Raw genomic sequence first — 25,876 nt, 5'->3', positions numbered from 1 at the left:
CTATCCTGAACAAAATCAACCCCAAATTAGGTGACATGGCGGAGAAAGAACCCTCCCAGAACCCCAAAGGCCTCCTTTTCGGAGAGGACATAATCAAAGAAATTGGCAAATATGTAAACACCTTTACTGCCCTTGATAGAGCCCAGAACAACCTGAGACGGGTCTTCAACACCAACCTTTTTGGCCAGGCCGGCAGAAGGGGTCGCTCTTCCGGCCGAGGCAACCAACGACCCTACTCATCCTTCAGAGGAACAGGAAGGGGCTTCTACCCCCCTAGACAACCCTTCTTCCCCCAAAGAGGAAGAGGCCCGAGAAACCGTGGCTCAAGAGGCCGAGGCGCTCCCAACACCTCCAACTCTACAAGTAAGTACTACTCCTCCTTCTTCTATCCCCATAGTAGGGGGCAGGCTAAAACAGTTTTATCATGTTTGGGATTCAATTACCCAAGACCCATGGGTTTTAGAAACCGTCAGGGGCTTCAAGATAGACTTCTTACAGATTCCCCTCCAGTCACACCTACCCCACCCCTTTGTCCTCTCAGAAGATCAAGAAAAGATCGTGGAGGAAGAAATCGCTTCCATGCTCAAAAAAGACGCAATAGTGGAGGTTCCTTGGTCCGATGCAAGGTTCATAAGCACTCTGTTTCTCGTTCAAAAAAAGGACAAGGGTTGGAGACCCGTAATAAACCTTCGAGAAGTCAACAAATTCCTAGTTTATCGCCATTTCAAAATGGAGGGTATCCACCTCCTGAGGGATCTCCTTCTGGAAGGGGACTGGATGGCCAAGTTAGACCTGAAGGACGCTTACTTCACGATTCCCATGTACAAGGAACATCAACCCTTCCTTCAATTTGCTTGGAAGGAACATCTCTACCAATTCCAAGCTCTTCCCTTCGGCCTCTCTTCTGCCCCTTGGTGCTTTGCCAAGATCATGAAGTGTGTCGTTACAATTCTAAGAGAGAGGGGTATCCGCCTCATCATTTACTTGGACGATATTCTTATCATGTCCCAATCCCGTTCAGATCTCCTAAGAGACCTAGAAACCTCCATGAACCTGATAGAGAGCCTTGGGTTCATCATCAACAGAGACAAGTCCATGCTCTCTCCCTGCAGGACTATAGAATTCCTCGGCTTCACTCTAGACACCACGAAATGTCTCCTCCTTCTTCCGGCCAAGAAGATTGCCAAGATCCGGAAGGAGATCAGATCTGTTCTGAAACAAGAGTCTTTAACTCTCCGCGAACTAGCCAGACTTCTTGGGCTCCTCTCCTCGTCCATCCAGGCCATTTTTCCCGGCCCTCTGAACTACCGCGCACTTCAGAGAATAAAAAGGAAAGCCCTCAATTCAGGTCTGTGGTATGGGGACCTTGTCTCTCTAGATCCGGATGCGAGAACAGAGCTTTTTTGGTGGCTAGAGAACTTAGATGCCTGGAACGGCAAAGCTATCTTTGGCTCATCCCCGGATTTTGTCCTAGAATCAGACGCCAGTCTTCATGGCTGGGGTGCTCGCTTTGGAGACCAGGACACCGGTGGGGTTTGGACCCTATCGGAATCCTCCCAACACATAAATTTTCTGGAGTTGATGGCTGGTTTATACGCTCTTATGAGCTTCAAACACTCCATCCAAGGGAGGTCCGTTGTTCTGAAAATGGACAACGTCTCCGCTGTGGCCTATATCAATCGCCTTGCAGGGACGAGATCTGCGGATCTCTCCAACCTTGCCAGGAGACTTTGGATGTTCTGTCTGGAACACAAAATCTCCCTCAGGGCGGAATATCTCCCCGGGAAATCGAACATTTCAGCAGACTGGAATTCGAGATTCCTTATAGACTTCTCGGACTGGAAACTCGACGTGAACGTCTTCAATTCCCTCTCCCTCTTTTGGGGTCCCATAGACGTGGATCTATTCGCCAGCAGGCTCACCTTCCAACTTCCCAACTACTTCAGTTGGATGCCAGACCCGGGCGCTCTTGCTGTGAACGCGTTTCTCCAACCCTGGTCCCACTTCCTGGGTTATGCCTTTCCTCCTTTCGCCATGATTCAGAGGGTCCTTCAGAAGGTCAGATCGGAGCAATGCTCCCTAATCCTGATAACTCCCTTTTGGCCGTCCCAAGCCTGGTTCCCGACAGCCCTGGAACTAGCATGCGACATTCCCTTTCTCATCCCAGCCTCTCCAGGCCTGGTCTCAAACGCAGACGGGGAAGATCACCGTCTTATTCTCGAGGGGAATTTGAACCTTCTTGCCTGGAAAGTGTCAGGCAATCTAACGAGCTGTCTGGACTTTCGTCGACAGCTCTCTCTCTCCTCGGAGAATCTTGGGCACCTGGGACACACCTTAGATACAACAGCATTTGGAAGAAATGGTTTCATTGGTGCCTGGAAAGGAGTCTGGATCCCGTGGAGACTCCTGTCGTGAATATCGTTAATTTTCTGGTCGAACAATTTGACAGAGGCCTTTCCTATCGCTCTATTAACTGCTTCAGATCCGCAATCTCCGCTGGTCACGCTCCTATCAACGGTAAATCGGTAGGTAAAAATCCTATCATTTGTAGGGTCCTCAAGAGTATAAGACTAAGGAGACCCCCTAGGCCTAAATACCAGACCCTTTGGGATGTCAAGTGCATTTTAGACCTTTTTTGTTCCTGGCCAGATAACTCTTCCCTTAATAGAAAGTTTCTCTCCTTTAAGCTTGCTACACTCTTGTGCTTAATTTCCTGTAGGAGGGTTTCTGACATCAGAAGTTTAGACATTTCTAATAGATGTTATGATATGTTTGGTGTCAAGTTCGAATTACTTAGAAGAACCAAAACGATGTCAGATTTTATCTTCTATCCTCGTTTTGACACCTTACCTAAACTTTGTGTGGTTGCTTGCATGAAAGAATATGACGCTAGGATGTCTCTCCTGCGCCCCAATGGCGCAAATCAACTCTTAGTTTCCTTTGTGAAACCTTTCAAACCTGTCTCTTCCACCTCCATTGCTAGATGGGTTAAGTCTACCATGAAGCTCGCTGGTGTTGACCTCTCTAAGTTCCAAGCTCATTCTGTCAGAGGAGCTATGGCCAGTAAGTCCTTCTGGTCAGGTGGTAAGTTGGATGATATTCTGAAAGCTGCTGACTGGTCAAATGCTAATACCTTTGCTCGTCATTACTGTAAGCCTATCGAGCATATGTCTGAGGTGGTCCTTCGGGGCTACGAACATGCATAATGTAGCCTCCGGTCTTGTAATGAAATTGCGATTCTCCTATTAACATGACCAGAGAATCTGGATTTCATTAAAGACACGGAGGCTGACATTATCCCTCCCTCCTCCCTTTCACAACTTGAGGGGTGTCAACTTATTACATCTACATCTTTGATGTATTGTATTTGTGCATGATTTTATGAATTGCTTCAAATGGTTTTAATCTTTGTTATGACCATGTGCTGAATTTACTCTTCAGGCTCTTGGTTCTTACTCATTTCTTTCTTTCAGGCAACTCCGTTTAACCGGCTGGCCTTTGACTTGCTGAAGTTCCTTCCTTGATGTTTCATCTCACGAAGTTGTTTCCCGTTACCGGATCTCTCAGTTCCTTTTGAAGTTCTTCCTGCTGCGATTCTTTTAAAAGAGGCAGATCATCTCCTAGATACATCCTTTGTTATGACTCTAGAACTTTATCCTTTGTGATGTAGTGCGGCTGTGTGAGTTGCTATTAAAGGATAAATGCATAATGTCAGCCTCCGTGTCTTTAATGAAATCCAGATTCTCTGGTCATGTTAATAGGAGAATCGCAATTCTTTGCTATCTGCTTAGGACAGGGAGCTGGACCCAGGTCTAAAGGCCACCAATCTGGTGACCACAGGAGAGATGCCTCCCCGAACAACATAACCTCAGTTTTGGGTACGTTGCATTGGAGGCAATTAGAGACCATCCAGTCTGCCACTGCTCTCATGCCCTCAGCGAAAGATGACCTGATTAAGGGTGTGAGGGTTTGGAACGGGAACATAAGCTGAGTGTCGTCAGCGTATGATACCGGGGTGAACCCATACACTCTCACAATGTCCGCCAAGGGGGCCACATACACATTGAAGAGTGTAGGGCTTAGGCATGAGCCTTGTGGCACCCCCTTGGTGAGCTCCCTAGAGGTGGAACGTAGGGAGCCTAACCTAACACTTTGTGTGCGATTGGAGAGAAAACTCTCCAGCCATGACAGAGCCTGACCTCCTATCCCCACCTTCCGCAGACGACCGAGAAGAATGCCATGTGACACCGTGTCAAATCCAGCGGAAAGGTCTAACAGCACCAGATTAATAGAGCCCCCACTGTCCAGTGCCATCCTGATGTTATCGGTCACGGAGAGGAGGGCAGATTCGGTGCTGTGATTAGGTCTAAACCCAGATTGGGAATAGCCAAGACCTCCCGCTGCCTCGATGTATTTAGACAGATGGGTGTTTACATGCCTTTCGGTCATCTTGCTGAGATATGGCAAAAGGGAGATGGGGCGGAGGTTAGAAAGGTCTGTCCAGGGCAGCGTTGTGTTCTTGCGAATAGGGTTCACCACGGCTTTCTTCCACTCTAAGGGTACTTTTCCCTCCTTAAGAGAGAGGTTCATTACCGATAGCATCTCTGACCTGAGCAGTGAGCTCAGGGAGGCAACTATTTTGGCAGATATAAAATCATCAGGAGACCCTGTTTTAATGTGGCTAATTAAGGAGGTAAAATCGGAGTCATTGACTTCAGGAAACATCATCAGCAAGCTATCATCATTAATGAATGATTGAGGCAGAGTGTCAGTGATGATATAATTATTAGGTCTGGAGGACGTTATTCTTCCATATATCATCTGAATTTTGTTCTAAAAAAAATACAGAGATGTTATCGCAGAGGGGTTGGGAGAAGTCATCTGGGCTTTCACAAGCTCCTGGTTTAACAAATTGTTGTAGAATTTTATATAATTCTTTAAAGGAATTGCCTGCTTCAGCTATTTGCATGGTTAGATGCCCTTCTCGCCGCCAGATGCCCCTCCACAAAATTATTCTGCGCTGGATTCTAGGACAAGATTGTAACCTGGTGTGGTGCTAGGGACGATGACCCCTTACAGGTGAAACTGTCATCATTTGGCTTATTTTGTCTTTCGCCCAGGAAGACCTTGAAGTCCTCCGAGTATAAGATTGTCATTCTTTTCGGCCTTTCTGCATTTGCATAACCAACTATTCTTGCTTAATTCACCTGTTGTGATTAGGTTTATTAAAGTTTTAACACACAGGTTTTCCCACCCAAACTGTTTTTGATGCCACAGTGGGACTTTATTTTGGTCTTAACATTCCTCATGTGTTTGCTTTTGAGCCTATGCATAGCTGCTCGCAGCACCTCCTGACCTTGTTTTCCTGATTGCAATGATCTCATTTTGTAGCACTGTTTGTGCAATCGCACTACACCATGCTTTTTCTGTACAAATTGGTGCTGAGGACTTCTCACTAAAATTCATGACTCCCTTTCATGTTTGGCAATCCATCACTCTACTAGCGTTCTTTGTGCTCGGTTGTCCCTCAAACAAAGAGAGGCTCCATTGGTAGGACCCCAAAATGGCTTTAAGCTTTGACATAGATCATATCAAGGACCATCGAGTGGATGATCAAATTTGTGTGGGTTTCTAATGAGCAGAGAAAGGGAAGGCTGTGCAGAAGACACCCTTGTCGAGATGGATAGTCCTCTGCATTAAGATCTGCTATGCACTGGCAAAAAAGCAGCCTCAAGAAGAGAGCCCTTACCACCGGGCTAAAGCCACCACTGCTGCACTGGTGTGAAGGGTGCTTGTTTTAGTTATTTGTCAGGTTGCGACATGGTCATCAGTGCATACATTTACGAAGCAGTACCTCCTCGAACACTTGGTGCAGTAGGAAGGACACTTCGACCACTTTGTTTGCAAGATAGTTTGGTCTAAAACCACTCCACATACGTTTCTTCTTAGGGAAGTATTGCTTTGGTACATATTTTATGGTGAGGAATCTGCAGTTAGAGGTATCTAGTAAAATAGCTTGAAGCAGCATTAATCTTGAGCCTCTGCAAAATGGCAATACATTAATCATTTTTAAAATGTATCAATTTTGAAGTACAGTTAAGTGTAGGATGAAATTGCATTAAAGAATTAAATGGCTCTATGTAATCTTTTACATTGCCCATACAGGGCCCAATTCTATAGAGAAAAATGTATTGGGCCAGATGCATTTTGGTGGATCGATTACGATGACCACTATTATCATTATTATGTATAGGAAATGATCATTAATTGGTGGATATGATGCTCATACAAGTGTGTGGCACTGCTACATTACCAGGCTATGTGAATCTGTGATCGTTCTAAGATGGCTGCACTGGTATGCCTGTTTTGTTTTCACTTAATATAGGTAGTCCATCTATTATGACGTTGACTATAGGTGGTGGGGTTTTCAATAAATAACAAACTAGCCAGAAGCAATGCTGACATTGATAAAGGCCATGCTGGCCAAAACGCGTTTGGAAGCTATGGTGGAATAAAAATTATATTTTCATGGACTCCGGAGTGCGCTACATTCTCTTTTTTTATCAAGGAGTGGTTTGCATGTATATATATATATATATATATATAACTGCTTTCTGCGTTTTCCAACGAGAACCATCTCTCCAACAACGGACACGGACCATAAAGTTAGTCAATTAAATATTTATTTTGCAATGTCGCCATAACGTTTCTGCTCGTCCGAGCCTTGTTCACATGACATTGTACTCGTGTTGAACTTCTGAATTTAAAGTGACTGGTGCTAATCTCAACGAGAACCATCTCTCCAACAACGGACACGGACCATAAAGTTAGTCAACTAATTATTTATTTCGCAATGTCACCATAACATTTCTGCTCGTCCGAGCCTTGTTCACATGACTTTGTACTCGTGTTGAACTTCTGAATTTAAAGTGACTGGTGCTAATCTCATTTGATCACTTGAGTGTAGCACACATAGACGAATTTGTAGTTCATTGACATTTGGTATACTCGATTGCATAACCAATAGTAAAAGTACGTTAACACAGACGTTAAAATCCATGTTTAAATGCAGGTTAAAATGAAGGTAAAAACAGAGGTTCAATTTGCATAAAATTGTTTGCGCAAAATAATGCTGGCCTAATGCTGGTATTGTGTGTGTTGGTATTGGCTTGAATTCCCAATACTAGTATACCAACCCTCTTTTTTAGGTCTCGACTATTATATCCCGCAGGGATAGATAGGCGAGATTATAGTAGGCAGTTGAAAAACTCTACCAAACTTGCGGATCGCGTACAGTTCATGTGAGCTATGCACGTGCACCCCATCGCCAGCCACGTCACATCACCATTTGTCTGTGCCTCGCATCAGACTTCAAAGACTGCCTCTCCCCCGCCCCCCCGCTTGCACATCGCACACCACCATTTGTCTGTGCCTCGCATCAGACTTTAAAGGCTGCTGCTCCCCCACCCAACCCCCCGCCACAGCAATGCCGAGAGCTTGTTTACTTTACCTCACACACTGTACTCCTACTTATATTATTGCTGCACCTTGCTTCTACTCTCGGTAACACACTCTCCTGCCACTTTTCCTCGCTATACCTATCTCTCTGCCCCACAGCCTTGCACTCTCTCTGCCACTTATCCTCATGTTATTCTCTCTTGTGCCCAGCCCCTTTGCTCCACACTTTGCTTTGCCACTTACCCTTATGTTCGTCGCTCATCGTGCCTACTTGTTTTCTCTTTGTTTGTTGTATTTCCTACTAATGCAGGCACTGCGCGCATAACTTTTTTTATACACGAACACCATGCTTCATGTTATAGCACGGCGCCCTCTTTCATGTTTATTTTTATTTTTTTATCACCATTGCGCCCTCTTTATAAACTGCCATGCCCATAACTTTTATATAGATGGGTGCTGCGCTTTGTTTCATCGAGGCGCCCGCTTTTATGTTTAACATCACTATAGCTGTAACTCTCACGAATGCTCAAGCAATCCAGGAATGTGTGCGTGTTTCCCAGCTGTGTCAATGCCGAGAGCTTGTTTACTTTACCTCACACACAGTACTCCTACTTATATTATTGCTGCATCTTGCTTTCTACTCTCGGTAACGCACTCTCCTGCCACTTTTCCTCGCTATACATATCTCTCTGCCCCACAGCCTTGCACTCTCTCTGCCACTTATCCTCATGTTATTCTCTCTTGTGCCCAGTCCCTGCGCTCCACACTTTGCTTTGCCACTTACCCTTATGTTCTTCGCTCATCGTGCCTACTTGTTTTCTCTTTGCTTGTTGTATTTCCTACTAATGCAGGCACCGCGCGCATCACTTTTTTATACACAAATACCATGCTTCATGTTATAGCACGGCGCTCTCTTTCATGTTTATATTTATTTTTTTATCACCATGGCACCCGCTTTATAAACTCCCATGCCCATAACTTTTATATAGACGGGCGCTGCGCTTTGATTCATCGAGGCGCCCGCTTTTATGTTTAACATCGCTATAGCTGTAACTTTTGCGAATGCTCAAGCAATCCAGGAGTGTGTGCGTGTTTCCCAGCTGTGTCCCTCCTGTCCTTCTTTCCCCCTCCTGCTCCATGTTGCTGTCTATCATGTGTCTTCTTTTACATCTCTATGTATAAGGTCAGTCTGTCCGGGTGTCTGAAGATTCAGGTTGTGCACCGCTATGGTAAGTCAATACTGTGCACCATGTTGTAGTGAACATTGGTGTAAACTTGTGCAGTGATCCGATTTTGAGCACATCACTCGAGTATGTACATTAGATGGAAAGCATTGCCAGGCCCTCTTGCAGTGTAAGAGACGCTTTTAGGAGAAGGGTCATGTGCTTATGCTGCTCACTGTCCCCATCCGCACACACAGGTCAAGCAAGCTGCATCTGTGAGTTTAAAGTCTGGAATCTTGCAGAAGCAGCGTCAAAGGCAGTAACTGAAGGGTGTGAGTGAAGGGGAGGTTATCACTTCCTGGGTGAGCAGCTTACAAACTATATAGCGAGGGCAGTGACGGGAAGTGGGCCGTCTTTTCATCTTTCTTTGGTTAGTCTATTAAGGGCTACTGTTGCTTTCACCCAAATTCACTTCTGTTTTTCATTATAGAGGCTGTTCTTTTTATACCTGATGGAAAACAGGATGCATGCAGCCCTCCGGCCACACCCACCTCACGCAACGCTGCATTACGAGCTTGTTCTCCATTCCTATCCAAATCTTCACCTCTCTCCACTGCTTCTATCCTTTCTATTTCACTTTTCGTCTTTCCTCCTTTATCTCTTCTAATTGCATTCTACCTATCTGTTACTCTCCTTAACTCCGTCTAACTTTTTTCTGTTTCTCAATTATCACCTTTCTCTATCTCTTTTTCACCACGCATCGTTATTCCTCTGGCCTTTTTCTTCCTTCTTTCACTTCCCATCCATCTCCGACCTTATCCTTTTATTTAGTGAGTGCGCTCTTTTAGCTGTAAACATTGGGGCAGTTTGGAACGCGCCTATCAGTTTGAGACTCGGCATACTTTTAAGAAGATGTGTGGTTATATTTTCGACCATTGATTTTGTGTTCCTACATAAAAGTTGGCTCAAGAAGAGCCTCTCTCTTCTGCACAGTGCTTACAAGCTGGTGATGCAGCTCAGTGGGTTGAGCATTTGCTGCTAGGTACTGTGTGCGTGACATCCAGCACAAAGGTTCCGATAACACGAGGCCAGCACAGCCTTTTAACCTTCTCAGAGTTTTAAAACGAATGCATTGCATGGGTGATAAATACAGTTATTACAAATTCAGCAACAGAAAATGTAGTTTGTGGCGAGCACTGCGTAAATGGCCATGCTAATCACACACATGCCCAGCACAGTAGCATATACACATTACCTACTGCACATCACATGCATAACCTCAGGAGCACGCATTAGGCACAACACTGCACACATCCAACACAGCACAGACAGGCCACATATTTAACAAACATTGGCATAGCCAATAGGTCTCACTTTTGGGACCTTATAAGTATTTAGCTATGCAGCACAATATCCTTGGTGCAACAACTTCAACTGTTGCATGGCTAAACACTTATAAGGTCCCAAAGGCGAGACCTATTGGCTATGCCAATGCTTTTTTCTGTGGTCACGAATTGCAAATAAAACACATATTAGTATGAAACCAGAATAGGTTTCGTGGACGCTAAATAGCCATTGTTTTCTGTCCAGTTTTCATTTTTACCTTTTTATGACAGAGGCAAGGCTTGTTGCATCACACATACGGAACTGACTAGCCAGGACTGTGGAAATTCCATCTAACCACTTCCAAATGATATTTATTAAATCGAGTTGGCTTTATGGTTTATGGGACTAAGAAGGAAAGATTTGTGTATTAGGATGTAAAAAAGTGTGGTACTGATTAGCAACAGGTAGTTACGACAGGCACTAAGTTTTTCACGATTGCACTTCTTTTATATATGAAATATTAATATGTAAGGAATAATAACTTTAGCACAGCCGTTTTCACCTTTCATGGCCTATTCACGTTAGTGACTCCTCTTTATGTAACATTGCAGCCCGTTGCCTCCTAACAAGATGCTATCAGCAGGCTTCCGGAAAGCAGAATTAGCTGCATTACTTGGTGCAATAAAAGCATTTCATTTTTGTCAAGGCAAAACGGTTCCGGAGCATAGCTTCCCTACGCTAGAATCCTGCAGACGCGTGAAGTGAGCATTGACAAAGCTTGTAGTTAGGCTGAGGTGTGGTGAACACGTAAAGCGGACAGCTGAGTGCGGTCAACCCTCACATAGGGTAAGTGCAGCGTAGAATCCTATACAGCTGCGCCTGTCACAGGATGTAAAATCCCGTAAAGTATGAAACTCCGTCAGTCAGCTCTAAGCTCTCTTCGGGTAAGTCTCGATTCTTCAAGGTTGGGAGTCTCACGTGCGTACAGTATATTCTAGCTTGATCAACAATTTAATAACTGGTCTACTGTAAATCCTGTGCTTCTCTTATTAACATTTCCTTCTGAAATTCTCCAGATTCATTGTCATTTTATTTGCGGAGTTTGGCTTGCTCTGAAGGGCTGTTTGCTTGCTCTGTGGACAGACACTTTAGTGACAGCCCAGTGTAAAGGAAGCCCTAATTTACATACTGATGTCAAATTATTTGTTTCTTCCGATGGGCGAGATGCCTTTCACTTCCTCCAGGCTCCCACCCACTACCACCGTTCCTTTCAGACTTTTCTTTCTTAAACACTACAGGTCCTGTATGGCTTCTCCTTCCTGTTCGTGCTACTGAAGTTCAGATGCGGGATTGGAAGTTTTCTTTGCGTATTTGCATAAATGTGTTTTCAATTGGCTGCTGACTCCTGAAAACATGTAGTGGAACTTCAAATGCCCATGTGTCTTTTGTCTTTGTGTTACAGCTTACTGTATGGGCGTTTCAGTTGGCTCAGGATTTCAGCCTGATCCAGTGAGTGAAATCTGGAATTGTGGGCACGTGAACTTCTGAGGCCAAAATCAGTTGGTTACATTTACGACTTTTTCCAGGTTATTAGTGTCTTGTTTGTTTACGTTGTTTTCCACATCTCCCAGGAACACCACCACATCACTCAGGGGCACCACTCAGAGGCACCACCACATCACTCAGGGACACCACCACATCACTCAGGGACACCACCACATCACTCAGGGACACCAACACATCACTCAGGGACACCACCACATCACTCAGGGACACCACCACATCACTCAGGGGCACCACCACATCACTCAGGGGCACCACCACATCACTCAGGGGCACCACCTCATCACTCAGGGCCACCACCACATCACTCAGGAGCACCACCACATCACACAGGGACACCACCACATCACTCAGGGGCACCACCACATCACTCGGGGCCACCACCACATCACTCTGGGACACCACCACATCACTCTGGGACACCACCACATCACTCTGGGACACCACCACATCACTCTGGGACACCACCACATCACTCTGGGACACCACCACATCACTCTGGGACACCACCACATCACTCTGGAACACCACCACATCACTCTGGAACACCACCACATCACTCGGGAACACCACCACATCACTCGGGAACACCACCACACCAACAAGCATTGCCATAGCCAATAGGACTCGCATTAGGAAAGTGTAAGCTATTGACTTTGTGAATAACAATGCTATTAATTTATATATTTTCAAAGCCAACACATATTAAAAAAAATTGTCATTTACAATACCAATAGCTCAAACTTTCCTAATGTGAGACCTATTGCATTGCAAATGCTTGTTTAGAGCAGGTATTAATATACTTCCCCAATGTTGAATCTAAATAATCCGGACCCCTGCTGACTCACTTGTAATCATGCCTGTTGTCATGGATTTCGCATGTATGTTAGATAACCCATGTTGAAAAAACATGTTGTATTATCAGGGTTAAATCGCCTATCCTGTGCTACCTGAATATTGTATCCTTCATACATATCTATAGAGCTACAACATGTGAATGTGAAGACTATCCCTGGTGATGAGCTTGACCTAATGAATGCATCTGTTAAAAAAACTTGATATCTTGTCAACGATAGTTACATAAATAATTAGTTTTTGTTGCAGCATGCATTGTGGGAGATGAAGTCAAGAGCGTAAATACGACTTGCTGCTCTACAGGCGGAGTGCTTTACATTGCCCCTGGTGTTACAAGATAATAGCGGGCATTTATTCATCTCCCACAATGCACCCGGTATGCCCTGACTTAGGGAGTACACAGTACAGCAATTGAGACACCTGCCGGTTACTCCTACGGAGATAATGCTCTCAGTGGCTTGATCCATTCCTACATCCAAGGACACAGGCTCTTCATTTACATGCCCGCTTTATGAACTGTTGGCGCTTGTCAAGTCTTTTAGGATTATACCAAAGGATACATTGTTGTCACTATGGTTGTTATTTTACGATGTACTAACAACGCAATTATGGCGCCCACGTTGTGCTGTGTTTAGATTACAGTCCTCTTTCTATTACCATGCTTTTTACTATGTTAACTGAAACTTAAAAGAGACGAACTTTATTGTTTTCGGTGTGTGAACAAGCGCTCTTTGGAGTGCGAAATGCGTCCAGAAAGGTTTATGGTGTGAATAAACCTCTTTACTTTGGTTGAAAGAGTGGACCCTGCGTTGTTTTTTTTGCAAACCTGAGTACTCGTTGGAACTCCGTGTTTTGTGTTATATAGATGTATATATATATATATATATATTGATATATATGTGTGTGTGTTATGGGCATTTATTGTAGATTACATGTTTAATTGACAGAAAATGTCTGCTTTGTAACTTTGCAGAAAGGATTGTCATTCTCATTGACTAAATGATAAATCAATGTGAACCTCCTCACAAGGGAGAAATTGTCTAATGCAAATATTTCCTTAATGAAAGAGTTAGAAAAGATCTTGATACAGTGATTAGGAGAGTAAGAAATATAGTAGAGGTCCAATCAGGTACTTGAATTAGGACATGTATTGAATTGAAGCAGTTATGCTTAAAACCTGTGGTGTTGTCTAGTTTAAAACCAAGCATGAAGGGACCATAGTTTAAATAGTACTGTTTTTGCTTAATGAAGTAGGCAACATTTGAATCTAGCAATTTAAGCTGTAAAAAGATTTTTTGTGAACCTTAAAAACTTTCCTGTTTTGCAATTAATATAGACTTATAGACCACTGCTGAGGGCTATATTGGTTGTTAAAGACAGTCGAAGCCACAGTTGAGGATCTATGACAATCAACAATCAGGATACCTGAAGGGCAAAGGACTAGAATACTATTAGAACATTACACCCATTCAGGGAAAATGTTCTAAATGAACAGGAGAGAATCAGAAACACAAGCGGTGGAATGTTGACTCAGAAGGTCTTTACTAGACATTATTAGCCATCAACCACTCCATTATCCTCCATTATCTGTAGTGTAGTGCTCAACATTCTAGTTTTTTAATATAGCCTTAAAGTCCGCTGCCAAGTACTATACCATTTGCTAAAAGCTCTAAACCCGAATTGTAGGCCTGAGCCGTATGCAAGGGCCTATACCAATGGAGAGGGCCTTTAACAACCGGTATAGCGCGAACCCACTGAGGGTAAAATATTCTAAATTAAAAAGTGGGAAACATGAAGACAAACATGTGAAATGTTGGCGCTCAAGGCTTATACCAGCCATTATAAGCCCTTAGCTATTCCATTGTCTGCAGTAGAGCTCTCAACATTTCAATGTTCGAATTTACATTTGATGCTTCATTGTATATTCACTGGTTTGTGCTCCAGTAAATTCTTAATTAAGGCATAACATATGCAATAAATTCTCTAGACAGAAGAATTCGATCCGATGGCAAGGTTCTGGATGACAAATCTACAACTGAACAAATAACCTTAATTTTCCTCCATCACAGATCTTGTAATCATTCTACCTTGCAGGCATGCCACAAACAGTGTATTTATATACTTAAGATGATATAAAAAAGGTTAAATATCATGGAGAAGCAATATTTATCATGTGCCTTAAGAATCTAGATCATCTTTACGGTTCTGCTTGTCATTTTAATGTATGTACAAGTAATAATTATAACAATATATGTGTACTCATTGTTTCCACAGAGGTGATATTGTAATTGCAAAAAGTCCAAATGATCCAAAAACAAATATCTGTAAAAGAGTAATTGGTCTGGAAGGAGACAAAGTGTGCACCAGTGGTCCTTCAGATCTCTTTAAAAGGCACAGCTATGTAAGTATGTTTTGTGTGAACTTTGTTTCATGTGCGTGTAAAATATATGTCAGAATATGATTCCTTAGTTCCGTAGTTGACTTTAAATATGTACTTATTACCATCCTGTTAATGATCATTTGTTTTTTACTTTTGCTCTAAGTAAAACATACAGTTATTTGTCTGACGGCGTTTTCTACTGGAACTGGAAAAATCACAACACAGTCATTAATTTAATATTAAATTCATTTCTAAAATGTTTATATTTTTGTAATTTAATATGTGTACTAAAGTGTTGACTTGGCAAATGCAACATAGATTGTTCTCCAGATTGCTGAGTGGGAAAACACACTCAGATAATGATTGCAGGATAGGGCTACTCTTGTAAGAGAAAGCAAAGAAGTTGACCGAGGTCGGGAATGTAATTTGGAGGGCCATATTACATACACACTACCAGGAGATAGGAAGACAAAGATACCAGGAGGAAGAAGATTTTTGGGATGGTCTTGTAACAGCTGTACATCCTTTAGTGATTCACACCAGGGCTCATCAAGTTGTATATATATATATGCCTTCCCAAAATCATGGACGCTTGGGAGGTCTTCCGTTCCCTTGCTGTTTTACTAGACGAGAATGAGCAAGTGGTTTTGTGTGGCTGTTTCGAGAAACATGTTGTTATCATGAGCACTCTGTCTTTCACAAATTGCAGTGCTTGTTTATCACTTTGGTATTTTCCTTTAAATCTCTGGGGCAGCTCCTCCACGATGGCGGAGGAGCGTTGCCCCACTGGCTCAGAGCCAGCAGCAAAAAAATAACGCAATATTTCATTGTTTTATTTTTAAGCAACTGGCTCAGCCAGCGTGTGCAGGTAGATGTTGGTCTGGAGCATGTGAGGGGGGAGGAGTGCAATGTGCACTCTCTAAGTCAGGATTTGTGTTTGTCCTCCCGTCTCGGGCCAGCCAAACTCACATGCGCACCTAGGTTTCTCTAACCCAGCTGTATTGAACAGCCGGGTTAGAGAACTCCCACCGACTCCTTGACCTGAGCAGAGCGTCTTTTCAGCCCGCTCAGGCCAATCCCCAGGGAATCTGTGACGTAGTCCCAGTATCTGCTGGGACACGGAAGACCCAGCACAGAGGCGTGATGCTAGAGGCAACCAGCAGCAGATAAGTTTAACTTTTTTTTGTTTTTTTAATTATTATTAAAGTCAGTCGTCCACCCTTTCCTCCGCGCCCCCTCGTCCCCACCCACCACCTTTTGTATGTGGCGGCTGCCACTGTTAAATCTGTAGTGTTATCAACAGTGCTTTTAATTCAGGCATTCCATCCATCACTTTTTTGTCTTTTTTTTGTGTGTACTTTGTGACACCCGGACATGCACTAATATTCCTGTACAACACACAGTTAATACATTTCCATATTAGCTGCTTCGTTGCAGCGCCAGCTGTCTTCCGCACACGCCCACCTTGATGTCAGACGGCCGGGGGCCATCCGACGCACCGAAGAGGTTAAACACATTTAAACTTTCTCGGCAGGCATTTATGGCACAACTTTCCCCACTTAGATGCTCAAAGAAACAGTAAAATGTCTAGATTTGTTCTGGACATTTAGGCTCTGATTTAACTGCCCTTAAATGTTACACTTCTCAAATGTGTCTTTCAGGAGGACCATGAAAACCAAACTAACTACTTTAATATTTCAGTATTTTGGTAGTCTAAATGTATTATAGTTTGTTTACTTTGTGGAATGCACCGTAAAAACAGTTAACATTTCATGAGTGTTACTTTTGGAATAAAAGCATGTTTTCACCCAGTAACATTACACAACAGTTCAGTTGATATATACATCTTTTTTTTATCAATGCAAAAAGCAACTCACATACTACAATTTCATGGATGTGATGGTAACTACACTCACATTTCATTCTAATCTGTCTAGCCGCATCCAAGTTAACATTCACCCTCATTGGCACCTTCCCCGTGGGACAAGTTTTCATGTTTGCATAAAGCAGCATCTGTTGGATCCTATAAGAACCTTTGCCGAGAAGGAAATGTATTTGCAACGATAGGCAAATAATTAGCAACGTATAGAGAACTCTTTATGAATGGCATCCAATGTCACACTAAAAATCAAGATCTGTCCTTGCAAAATTGTTCAAACCAACTCCACACAACGGGATTCCCCATCTTTAATGGGGCAAGTTATCAGTGTTGAAAGTAGGGTTGTTGGGAGTGCTGCAGCACCCCAAAAATAACCATGCTCGACCCCAGAAGGTGAAAGAGCATATAAGAGGTCTTTAATTTGTTTTATCTTTTTTTTAACCTTACCACCGAGGTCAAATGCCAGGCGATATCTTCTGTCAAAATGCTCCTTCTTTTTCTAACATGGAGATTGGTGTTCACTTTTCTTTCTCTGACTGCAGAGTGAGTGGATTTTGGAAAGTGAATTATGCAACATTCTTACTGGTGTGAAATGAAAGGCTGTAGGATGTCAATTTTTTTCATATACACAACGCAATTCAAATACCTGTAAATGAACTGTACTAATAAGTCAAAGTATCAGCAGTTAAGAAAGTACAAATGAAGCACTTTCTTTTGTAATTCTGCAGTGTGGTGGAAACAAAAAATGTGATAGGATCAAAACAAAGAAAGACACTTTACTTGGTGATGTGTAAATGATAAATATTTGTGGACACTTAATGTCTGTGCAAACTTAGTGGTCTTCCATTGCCACACTTGTTCTTGTTGTGATGCTTGGATTTGTCACTATCCTGGACTTCAATGTTGTAATATTGATGCCAGCACCCCCAACCTGAAAATTGTTCCATCACTACGGGGGCCAGTGGGGAAAGGTTGACTAATGGCAGCCTTTCCTGCTCTGGAAGTAACATCTTTAGGGCAAGTAGATTCAGAACCGTACAATAATTACATTTTTCAAAGTTAACGTACATTTATAATGTTGCTCAGTGAATCTCTCAGGTAGGTATATGGGACGCTTATGAGCCAGCATTTTTTTTACTGTGGCTGCCTGTAAGAAGACTGACACAATTCTAAAGTTACTATGCCTTCACTGCAATGTTAGACTTTACATGTACTTATTGGAAAAGTTAATTTATAATTTTGCCAAAGATTAGTGAAACTGCTTGAAATTTAGCTCAGGCAACATCTTCTAGAGGAGTGGTACTCAATGTACATCCCATGGGTGGCCTGGCAGACCTTCCCTTGCAGCCTGCAGACCTTCCCGTTGGAATCTATAAACAGCAGCATAGGAATAAAGCTGCTCAAACTCAATTTTGTTTCCTGTTGCTAGGCAACATCGTTAGGTGATTTTGTGCTTTTTTTACAGTGGTCAGTTCAGCCTGTTTTAGTAGCAGTGCACTCCTGCTCATAGAACAAGTTGAAATGACTGTAGAAACAAAGGCCAGAATCTGAGTGCAAAGAAAACTGTAGTGTTGTGAGACTGTGTGCTAGGGCCCTTATGGTACTGGGCGAACTCAGTTAAGAAAATACGTAACTTGTTGGGAGGTGTTAAGGTGTGGTTATAATGATCACAACGTAATTGGAGAGGAGAGTGAGATTGTATGGTGAGGAATAAAGACTGGCATCCAGAGCTTCCTTTGTGGTTCCTGATTTGCAGGCTCACAGACTGGGGAGGACGCAACAACTGGTGATACAAATCATAGGGAAGAGGCCGCTTGTGGGGAACCACTTGGCAACAGTCCTCCTTCTCCCCTGTTCCCACCACTAGTTCCACAGGGAAGCTTCTCTAGATCCCCATCTTGGAGCATGTTGGTCCTGTAGGAGGTAGGGTGTACCATTTTCTACAGAATTGGAAATCTGTTACATCAGATATGTGGTTTTTGAATCTTGTAGAAAATGGGTACACCCTTCCTTACCAGGAGTTCTCCCCCTCCTTATCCTCCTCACCAGGGCTGGTGTTCTGAGGACCATCTGCTGCTTCTTCATCAAGGGGCCCTGGCCCTGCTTCAGAAAGGTGTGATAGAGGTGGATCCAGAGCAGGAAAGGTGTCAGGGGTGTTACTCCCGATATTTCCTGATCCCAAAAAAGGACGGGCGGTTGAGACCGATCCTGGACCTCAGGGTCTTGAATTTTTACCTCAAACAGGAGACTTTTAAGATGTTGACCCTAGCTCAGGTGTTTTTAGCGCTGCAGCAGGAAGACTGGATGGTGTCGATCGATTTGCAGGATGCGTATTTCCACATCCCCATCCTGAGGTCGCATCGGAAGTATCTCCATTTTTGGGTGGGATCCCAACACTACCAATCTACGGTCCTTCCATTCGGACTTACTTCTGCACCGCAAGTCTTCACAAAGGTGATGGCGGTGGTTGCAGCTCATCTCAGAAGGTCAGGGATTCAGGTATTCCCCTATCTGGACGACTGGCTGCTCAAGGCGAAGTCTCCAGAGTTGGTGCTGCATCATACGCAGAGAACAGCTCGGCTGTTGTTCAACATGGGTTTTTCGATAAATGTGTCCAAATCTCACCTGGTGCCCTCCCAGAGCAACCTGTTCATAGGGGCATTACTGGACACTACTGTGAATCGTGCCTTCCCACCGCCTCAGAGGATCCTAGATATCCAGGCTATGATTCTGTTGTTTCAAGAAGGGGTAGATGTTCCAGTCCTGAAGGTCTTACACTTCCTCGGTCTGTTCACTTCCTATATACTGTTGGTTAACCATGCACACTGGTATATAAGGACACTCCAGTGGTGCCTCCACAGGCAGTGGTTCCATCACAACAGATATCTCAGGGAGGTGGTCAAAATCTCCAGAGACACTGCGGCGGATCTGTTATGGTGGAGTGTTCCAGGCAACCTGGCTCAAGTGGAGCCATTTCAGCCTCCTCCACCTGTGGTCACAGTGATAATGGATGCCTTCACTCTGGGGTGGGGAACTCATCTGGGGGACCTGGAGATTAAGGGCCTTTGGTCCTGATGGAGAACACTACTGCGATGTGGTACATCAACAAGCAGGGAGGAGTAGGGTCATATTGCCTCTGCAGAGAGGCTCTGCGGCTCTGGTCCTGGGCTCAGGACTATCGGATTTGCGCGATTGTGAATTATCTGGCCAGAGTGCTGAGTGTGCGTGCGGACAGTCTCAGTCAGCAGTACTCAGCCGATCATGAGTGGGGTCTCCAGCCGGTGGTTGCCCATCACATTTTCAGGCTATGGGGGTTTCCTCACTTGGACCTGTTTGCTACTCAGGAGAACGTGCACTGCCTGTCGTTTTGCAGTCTCAAGCATCCGTTGCATGGAGCATTGGGGGACGCATTTCAGACAGATTTGGGCTCGCAGCATCTTTACTCGTTTCCTCCAATAACCTTGATTCCAATGGGTTCTGAGGAGGATTTGCCAAGACCAGACCTAAGTTTTATTGATCGCCCACGATTGGCTAAGAAGGCTGTGGTACATAAACCTTCTTCATCTCTCCTCGCACCCTCCGATCCATCTCCCACTCAGGGCAGATCTCCTCTCGCAGGAGCAGGTTCCAAATGCCCACCTCCAGAGCCTGCACCTTCATGCCTGGAGATTGAAAGGGGCAACCTGAGTTCTTTCTCCATCTCACCGGATGTGGTGGATGTTATTTTATCGGCCAGAAGACACTCCACCAAATCTTTTTAGTACTGTAGATGGGCCAGATTTGTGAACTGGTGTGGAGAGAGAGGTTGATTGATCCCTTGAAGGCCCATTTGTCTGATGTGCTTTACTTTCCTTGGCCACCCAAGGTTTTGCTGTGGCTACTGTTAAGGATTACTTGTCGGCTTTATCTACCTTCCTTTGTTTGCCAGACCACCCTTCGTTGTTCAAGTCTCCCATAGTTATGAGGTTCATTAAGGCCCTCACTAATTTATTTTCTCCCACTCCCTTTATTATGCCTCAGTGGGACTTGAATTTGGTGCTGACTTTCCTGGTGGGTTCTCCTTTTGAGCCTCTTCATAGTTGCATGTTGAGGCTTTTCACATTCAAGACTGTTTTTCTAATTGCTATTACCTCTGCCAGGACGGTAAGTGAGCTTCAGGCTCTTAGTTTTAAGCCTCCTTTTACATCTATCTATGCAGACCAGATGGTTCTCAGGACCAGAGCTGCTTGTATGCCTAAGGTAGTCACTCCTTTTCATCTAGGGCCGACCATCACTTTACCCACATTCTGTGCTCCCTCTCACCCTTCAAGGAGGAAGAGAGACTTCGCCGCCTGGACCCTAGAAAGGCAGTCAGCTTCTACTTGGACAGAACCAAGGACTTGAGGATGGACATTCAGCTCTTCATTGGTTATATGGGACGTATGAAGGGCAAAGCTGTCCATAAGAGAACGCTTTCCAGGTGGGTCATCTTGTGCATCAAGATATGCTCCGCCTTGGCCAAGAAGGAACCTCCTGAAGGTATTAGAGCTCATTCTACTAGAGCAGAGTCTTCAACTTCAGCTTTGGCTAGAGGTGTTCCTGTGGTACACATCTGTAAGGTAGCAACATGGGCCTCCCTTCACACTTTAACGAAACATTATTTCTTGGATTCAGAGGTGAGGAGGGACGGTCATTTTGCAGGTTCTGCGCTGCAGCGCTTTTTGGTATGAGTAGGTGGACACCCTCCACCAGGAGAGGGCCTGCTTGGGGATTCCAAAAGGTGAGGAATCCACAGGCAGATGTATCCATCAGAAGAACACGTTACTTACATTCAGTAATGCTTTTTCTGGTTTATACAGCATCTGCCTGTGGATTCCTCACTGACCCACCCTCCTCCCCGTTGTTTACCTACTTATACTGAAAAGGTTTTTTCTGCATGACATTCTTGTATTTCTATGTCATTTGCTTTTGCTATGATGCTTGTTGTTAGGAAATGTCTTAGCATTAGCTTTTCGTGTTTTCCTTCTTATTTCATTCATATACTGTGTATATTTGTGTATATATTGTGTATACTTGCAATTTGTTGTCGGTCTACCCGTTCACCTCGAAGGCACGGAAAAAATGGGTGGAACTGACGTCCGCACGCTTACAAGGTCTTCTTATGGCTCCGGTGATGTCATACGGAGTAGCGGGCGGAGCCGTGCTATTGTGACGTCCTCGTCAACTTGGGAGATCTACGAAAAAAGATTCTGTGGAATGCTGGCACAGAGGTAATTCAAAAGGTGAGGAATCCACAGGCCGATACTGTATCCACCAGAAAAAGCTTTACCGAAGGTAAGTAACTTGTTCTTCTGTCCCCACAATTTCCTACCCCACCCTTTCTCTCTGGGGTCACCCCACCATTGGTTCGGCCCTCCTGCACACCCCACACTATATTTTTGGCTGCCGAGAACATGTTTGTGAGTACCCATGTTCTAGAGCAAGAGATGCAGCCTATGAGAAGGTCTGAGCTCCTGCTTGTTCAAGAATTTTGAAAGGGTGTACGGTGATCTCCCACAAATACTGGCTTTCATGATTGGAATGCCTGCTTGCTTAAAGCCTCAGAAGGTTCCCCACTAACAGCAAGATTTGATTTGTACTGAGCTTTATGAAGGCCAGAGGGAAAGTAACGCACAGGACTGGAGAGAAAGATTTGATCCATGCAGTGAGGCTCCTGGTCTTATGGCAGCTGCTGTTATTCAGAGAAGAACCACTAGTTTGTGTCAGGCTGCAGGATTATGACACAGGTAGAGTACTTTGTTCCCGAGTCTGAGATTCCACTGAGGTGTAGTGGATACCCATTGGATGATTTCTGTGGTGGCAGCGAAAAGTGCAGTCAAAAGCAGAAGAGGAGGAGTTAGATGGCGGTGGTTGGACCAGCATAGATATATTGGGGTTAGTCAGTGATTAGAGCAGTTCACCTACTTGTTTATTCTTAGCATACATTGAGTGGTAGATCACCACGTGGTAAATCATAGAAGGTCTGGAGACCCTGTGATTAATCAAAGAGCAACCTTTGCTCAAAAGCAATCCAGTGAAAATTACGGATGGTGAACTGGTGGCCATTAATTTACAGAAATATTATCTCTTAGATGTAGGGCCTTAAGAAACAGTACCCGAAAATCAGCCTTGGGGGTCATCTTGAGAGTGGGCCATCTTTGTAAATGAACTTATTTTTTTTTTTATGTGTCCTGTTTATTTTGCTTTGTGAACAAAAATATTAATAACAAGAAAATAACCAACAGACTGCCTGTAATTACATGTCTGCAGTCCTCAAATCAGAGCGTGTCTTTATGCACTTTGGCTGTCTAAACGTTTTTTTTTCTTTTCTTTTCAAGGGGTGGTCCATGGTGGGAAGCATACAATTGTACGATACTCTTGCAAAGACACATTCTCTATATAATACCTAAATGCAGATTGCTACAACTAGCAAGCAACTTTCATGGTTACCAAGAATATTCTTAAAGATCTAAAGCCACCCACCGAACTGAGACTGTGCCACATAAGCGCGTACTAGTCAAATGTAGGAGCACATTATGAGCATGTGAATAGAAGTATGTGGTCATTTTTAAATGGTAATGTACTCTGAAAGAAAATGAAAAGTGGTGTGGTTCGTTTCTTTCCTACCAACACGTGTCCTTTTTTGTTTTGCCCTCTTATGCTGTAGACAGAACAAGTGGCATTTTTCGTATAGGTCCATTCACATATTCCCTTCAGAATTCAGATTCATATCTGTATTCTTGGTAATCACCGGCAGCACCTAATGCTACTGCAAACATGGGAGCCTCAAAACGAGCTACAACAAGGACTGTGCAAGAATGGTACTATTAATGTAATTGATTTTTTTTTGTTCCACAAAGATGAAGTACTGCAAAAGCTTTGATTGTTCGATCTGCAAGTTCGATAATCACTCTCAAAGTGATTTCCACATCTAGAAACATGGTATTCACTTTAATAGCTTTATCAAAGTAATCACTTCTCTGAAAGAGGGGAGGAAGGGGCACATCGTGGGTATTTGGCAAGTTTTGAATTCTATATACAGCTGTGCGGTAGATTTGTCCAAATGTAGAGCTTCCCATTAATTGTGTAATGTTGCTATACAGCTGCTAACGGCGATTCATATATTGCAAGCAATTAGTGTTACGAAAACCTGAATATAGCCTTAGTATACAGCTAACATTGTACACCTCCTGCATTATTTGCTTTTGCTTCCTGTGCCATTTACTCTAACTGGTAGTTCCTTTCGTGCCATATGCTCTTTGCTTGCAGAGCTCCTATTTATAAACTAGAAAGGGAGAAACCTCATCAGATTAAACGAGATTGTGTATCGCAAAGCACTGATATGGTAAGCCCTTGTGTCACTTACACAGAAGAAGCACCTAATAATGTCACTTAATACGACTAGGGCCTGTAAATAGGGAACTGGCTGCCTGCTACTCGTGGTGATAAAAGCCCGAGATAAGCATCCATTTCTCAGCAACAGTCCCTAGATAATCAATCACAGCGTGCTGCTAATGCTGCGGCTACAGCTGATGTGGGAGAAATATGTTTACTCTCCTGCTAAAGTGGAGTTCATTTCGGAGATGACGTGGCCCTTCATCCTACGGCTAACTCTAGAGCTAACATAATTCTGAAGATAAATGTGGGCCTCTGTGTGTACTCAGCGCACTTTGTGTTCGATTCTTTTGAAACCCTTAGCACGTGCAGGGGACTTCTGTGATACTTAGCTGGAATAACTTTTAAATGTAGTTCACAACCATGTGTATTCCTAGCCACCAGTCCATCCAAAGTATTCACTGGTCTCTTAAAATGGCGCCTGCCTTGTTAGTGTATTTTTTATTCATCTGATAGAGAAGAGATACCCGAGGTCTTTAGTATAGCCCTTAAAATTCTCAGTTTCGGTATGTTCGGCATGTACGGTTGGAGGTTTCTCGAGGGCATATTCACCCACTTTCCTTTTGATATTGATTGAAGGAGTAGATAGATGTATAATTTCCTTTTTCCCAATATTTTCACATAGACTCATCTGCAAGGGTGCATTTTGGAGGGAGCGGAGTACGGAAACATCTTTTATGTTAGTTTAGGGTATTCGGCAGGGGTGGGGGCTAGTTCCTATTTTATTTATATGATACATTAATGAACTAGAATCGCTTTAATAGGTGTGAGCCAGGACTTGCCTCGAGTAAGGAACAGATTTATTCCCATGATGCTTTATGCTGATGATGTGGTTTTAATGGCATGAACAGTCAATAGCTTGAAAAAAAAGCTCTTAATTAATGTGTATATTTTATGGATGGACGGCACCTTCGTAGCAATTATGCAAAGTCCTTTCTTGGAATTCTGGAAACTCAACACCAAATCCAGGTACTTTTCAATAAATGGTAATGCCCTTCATGATAAGTGCTGGCCTCTTCTTATCTTGCATCACTTTTGACAATACATTGGTTGGTTACACCATCTTTCATTCAAAATAAAATATTTTGTCCAATAAATCCATGGCATGTGTGTTTAGTTTGATTCCAAGCTGGATAGGAAGTCACTACCCTGTATGATTACTCTATACAACATTAATTTTGTTTCATTATCATGTTGTGCTGCTGGAGTTTGGAGTTATACTGATTCTCAATCCTTGTAGGTCGAAGAAAATAGATTTTTTTGGTCGTGTTTTATCTTGGCTCCCCCAAGGCGTTCTATCTAGAGGTTAGAATACAGCTTTCTCTTCTCTTGTTATGGGTTTTATATGGTCTACACCTCGTACTAGCTTACATAGGCAAATCATGAATGACTGTTTATCGTTGGATTAGTGCTACAACTTGAAATGGATGAGTTAAATAAAATCTTTGTCTTGATATCAGGCTTGATATCTTTATGCTCTCCGAAACCAAACAAAAATAAAAATCTGGGCTCAGACCACTTTCTACATATTTAGAAGACGAAAAAGAGAATCATTAGAGTTGTTAAAGGCTCCCGTAAAGTCTTTTGCTATTTTTAAAACAATATCATCTATTTAACTATGGGCCTGATTTAGGCAGAAGGACCTTTGTTCTGCCAGAGTGACATACAGTACATTACTCTGTTGCCCTGGTGGAGGAACATACCTCCAAGCTGGCAGCCAATTGTAAAGCATTGCCAGCAACCGCAGTTGCCAGGGAGTATACATACCACCAAGATACAAATCGGGTCTTATCACTATACAATGCCCTTGTAATTTGGGACCATTATTTGTTAGTGCAT

The 25,876-nt window shown here is 43.5% G+C and overlaps 1 protein-coding gene across 3 annotated transcripts in view; it reads left to right on the top strand.

Moving 5' to 3' along the window:
* The window catches only part of IMMP1L (inner mitochondrial membrane peptidase subunit 1), a 292,381-nt gene that overhangs the window by 175,289 nt on the left and 91,216 nt on the right, over positions 1–25,876 (top strand). For all 3 annotated transcript variants that reach the window (XM_078680838.1, XM_078680840.1, XM_078680841.1), the window contains exon 4: positions 14,640–14,766. In XM_078680838.1, the coding sequence (XP_078536964.1) occupies positions 14,640–14,766 (127 nt within the window). The remainder of the gene's footprint in view (positions 1–14,639; positions 14,767–25,876) is intronic.

The sequence above is a fragment of the Lissotriton helveticus genome, chromosome 3_1 (genome assembly GCF_964261635.1).
Source record: "Lissotriton helveticus chromosome 3_1, aLisHel1.1, whole genome shotgun sequence".
Taxonomy (NCBI): domain Eukaryota; kingdom Metazoa; phylum Chordata; class Amphibia; order Caudata; family Salamandridae; genus Lissotriton; species Lissotriton helveticus.
This window is presented reverse-complemented; position numbering and strand designations above follow the sequence as displayed.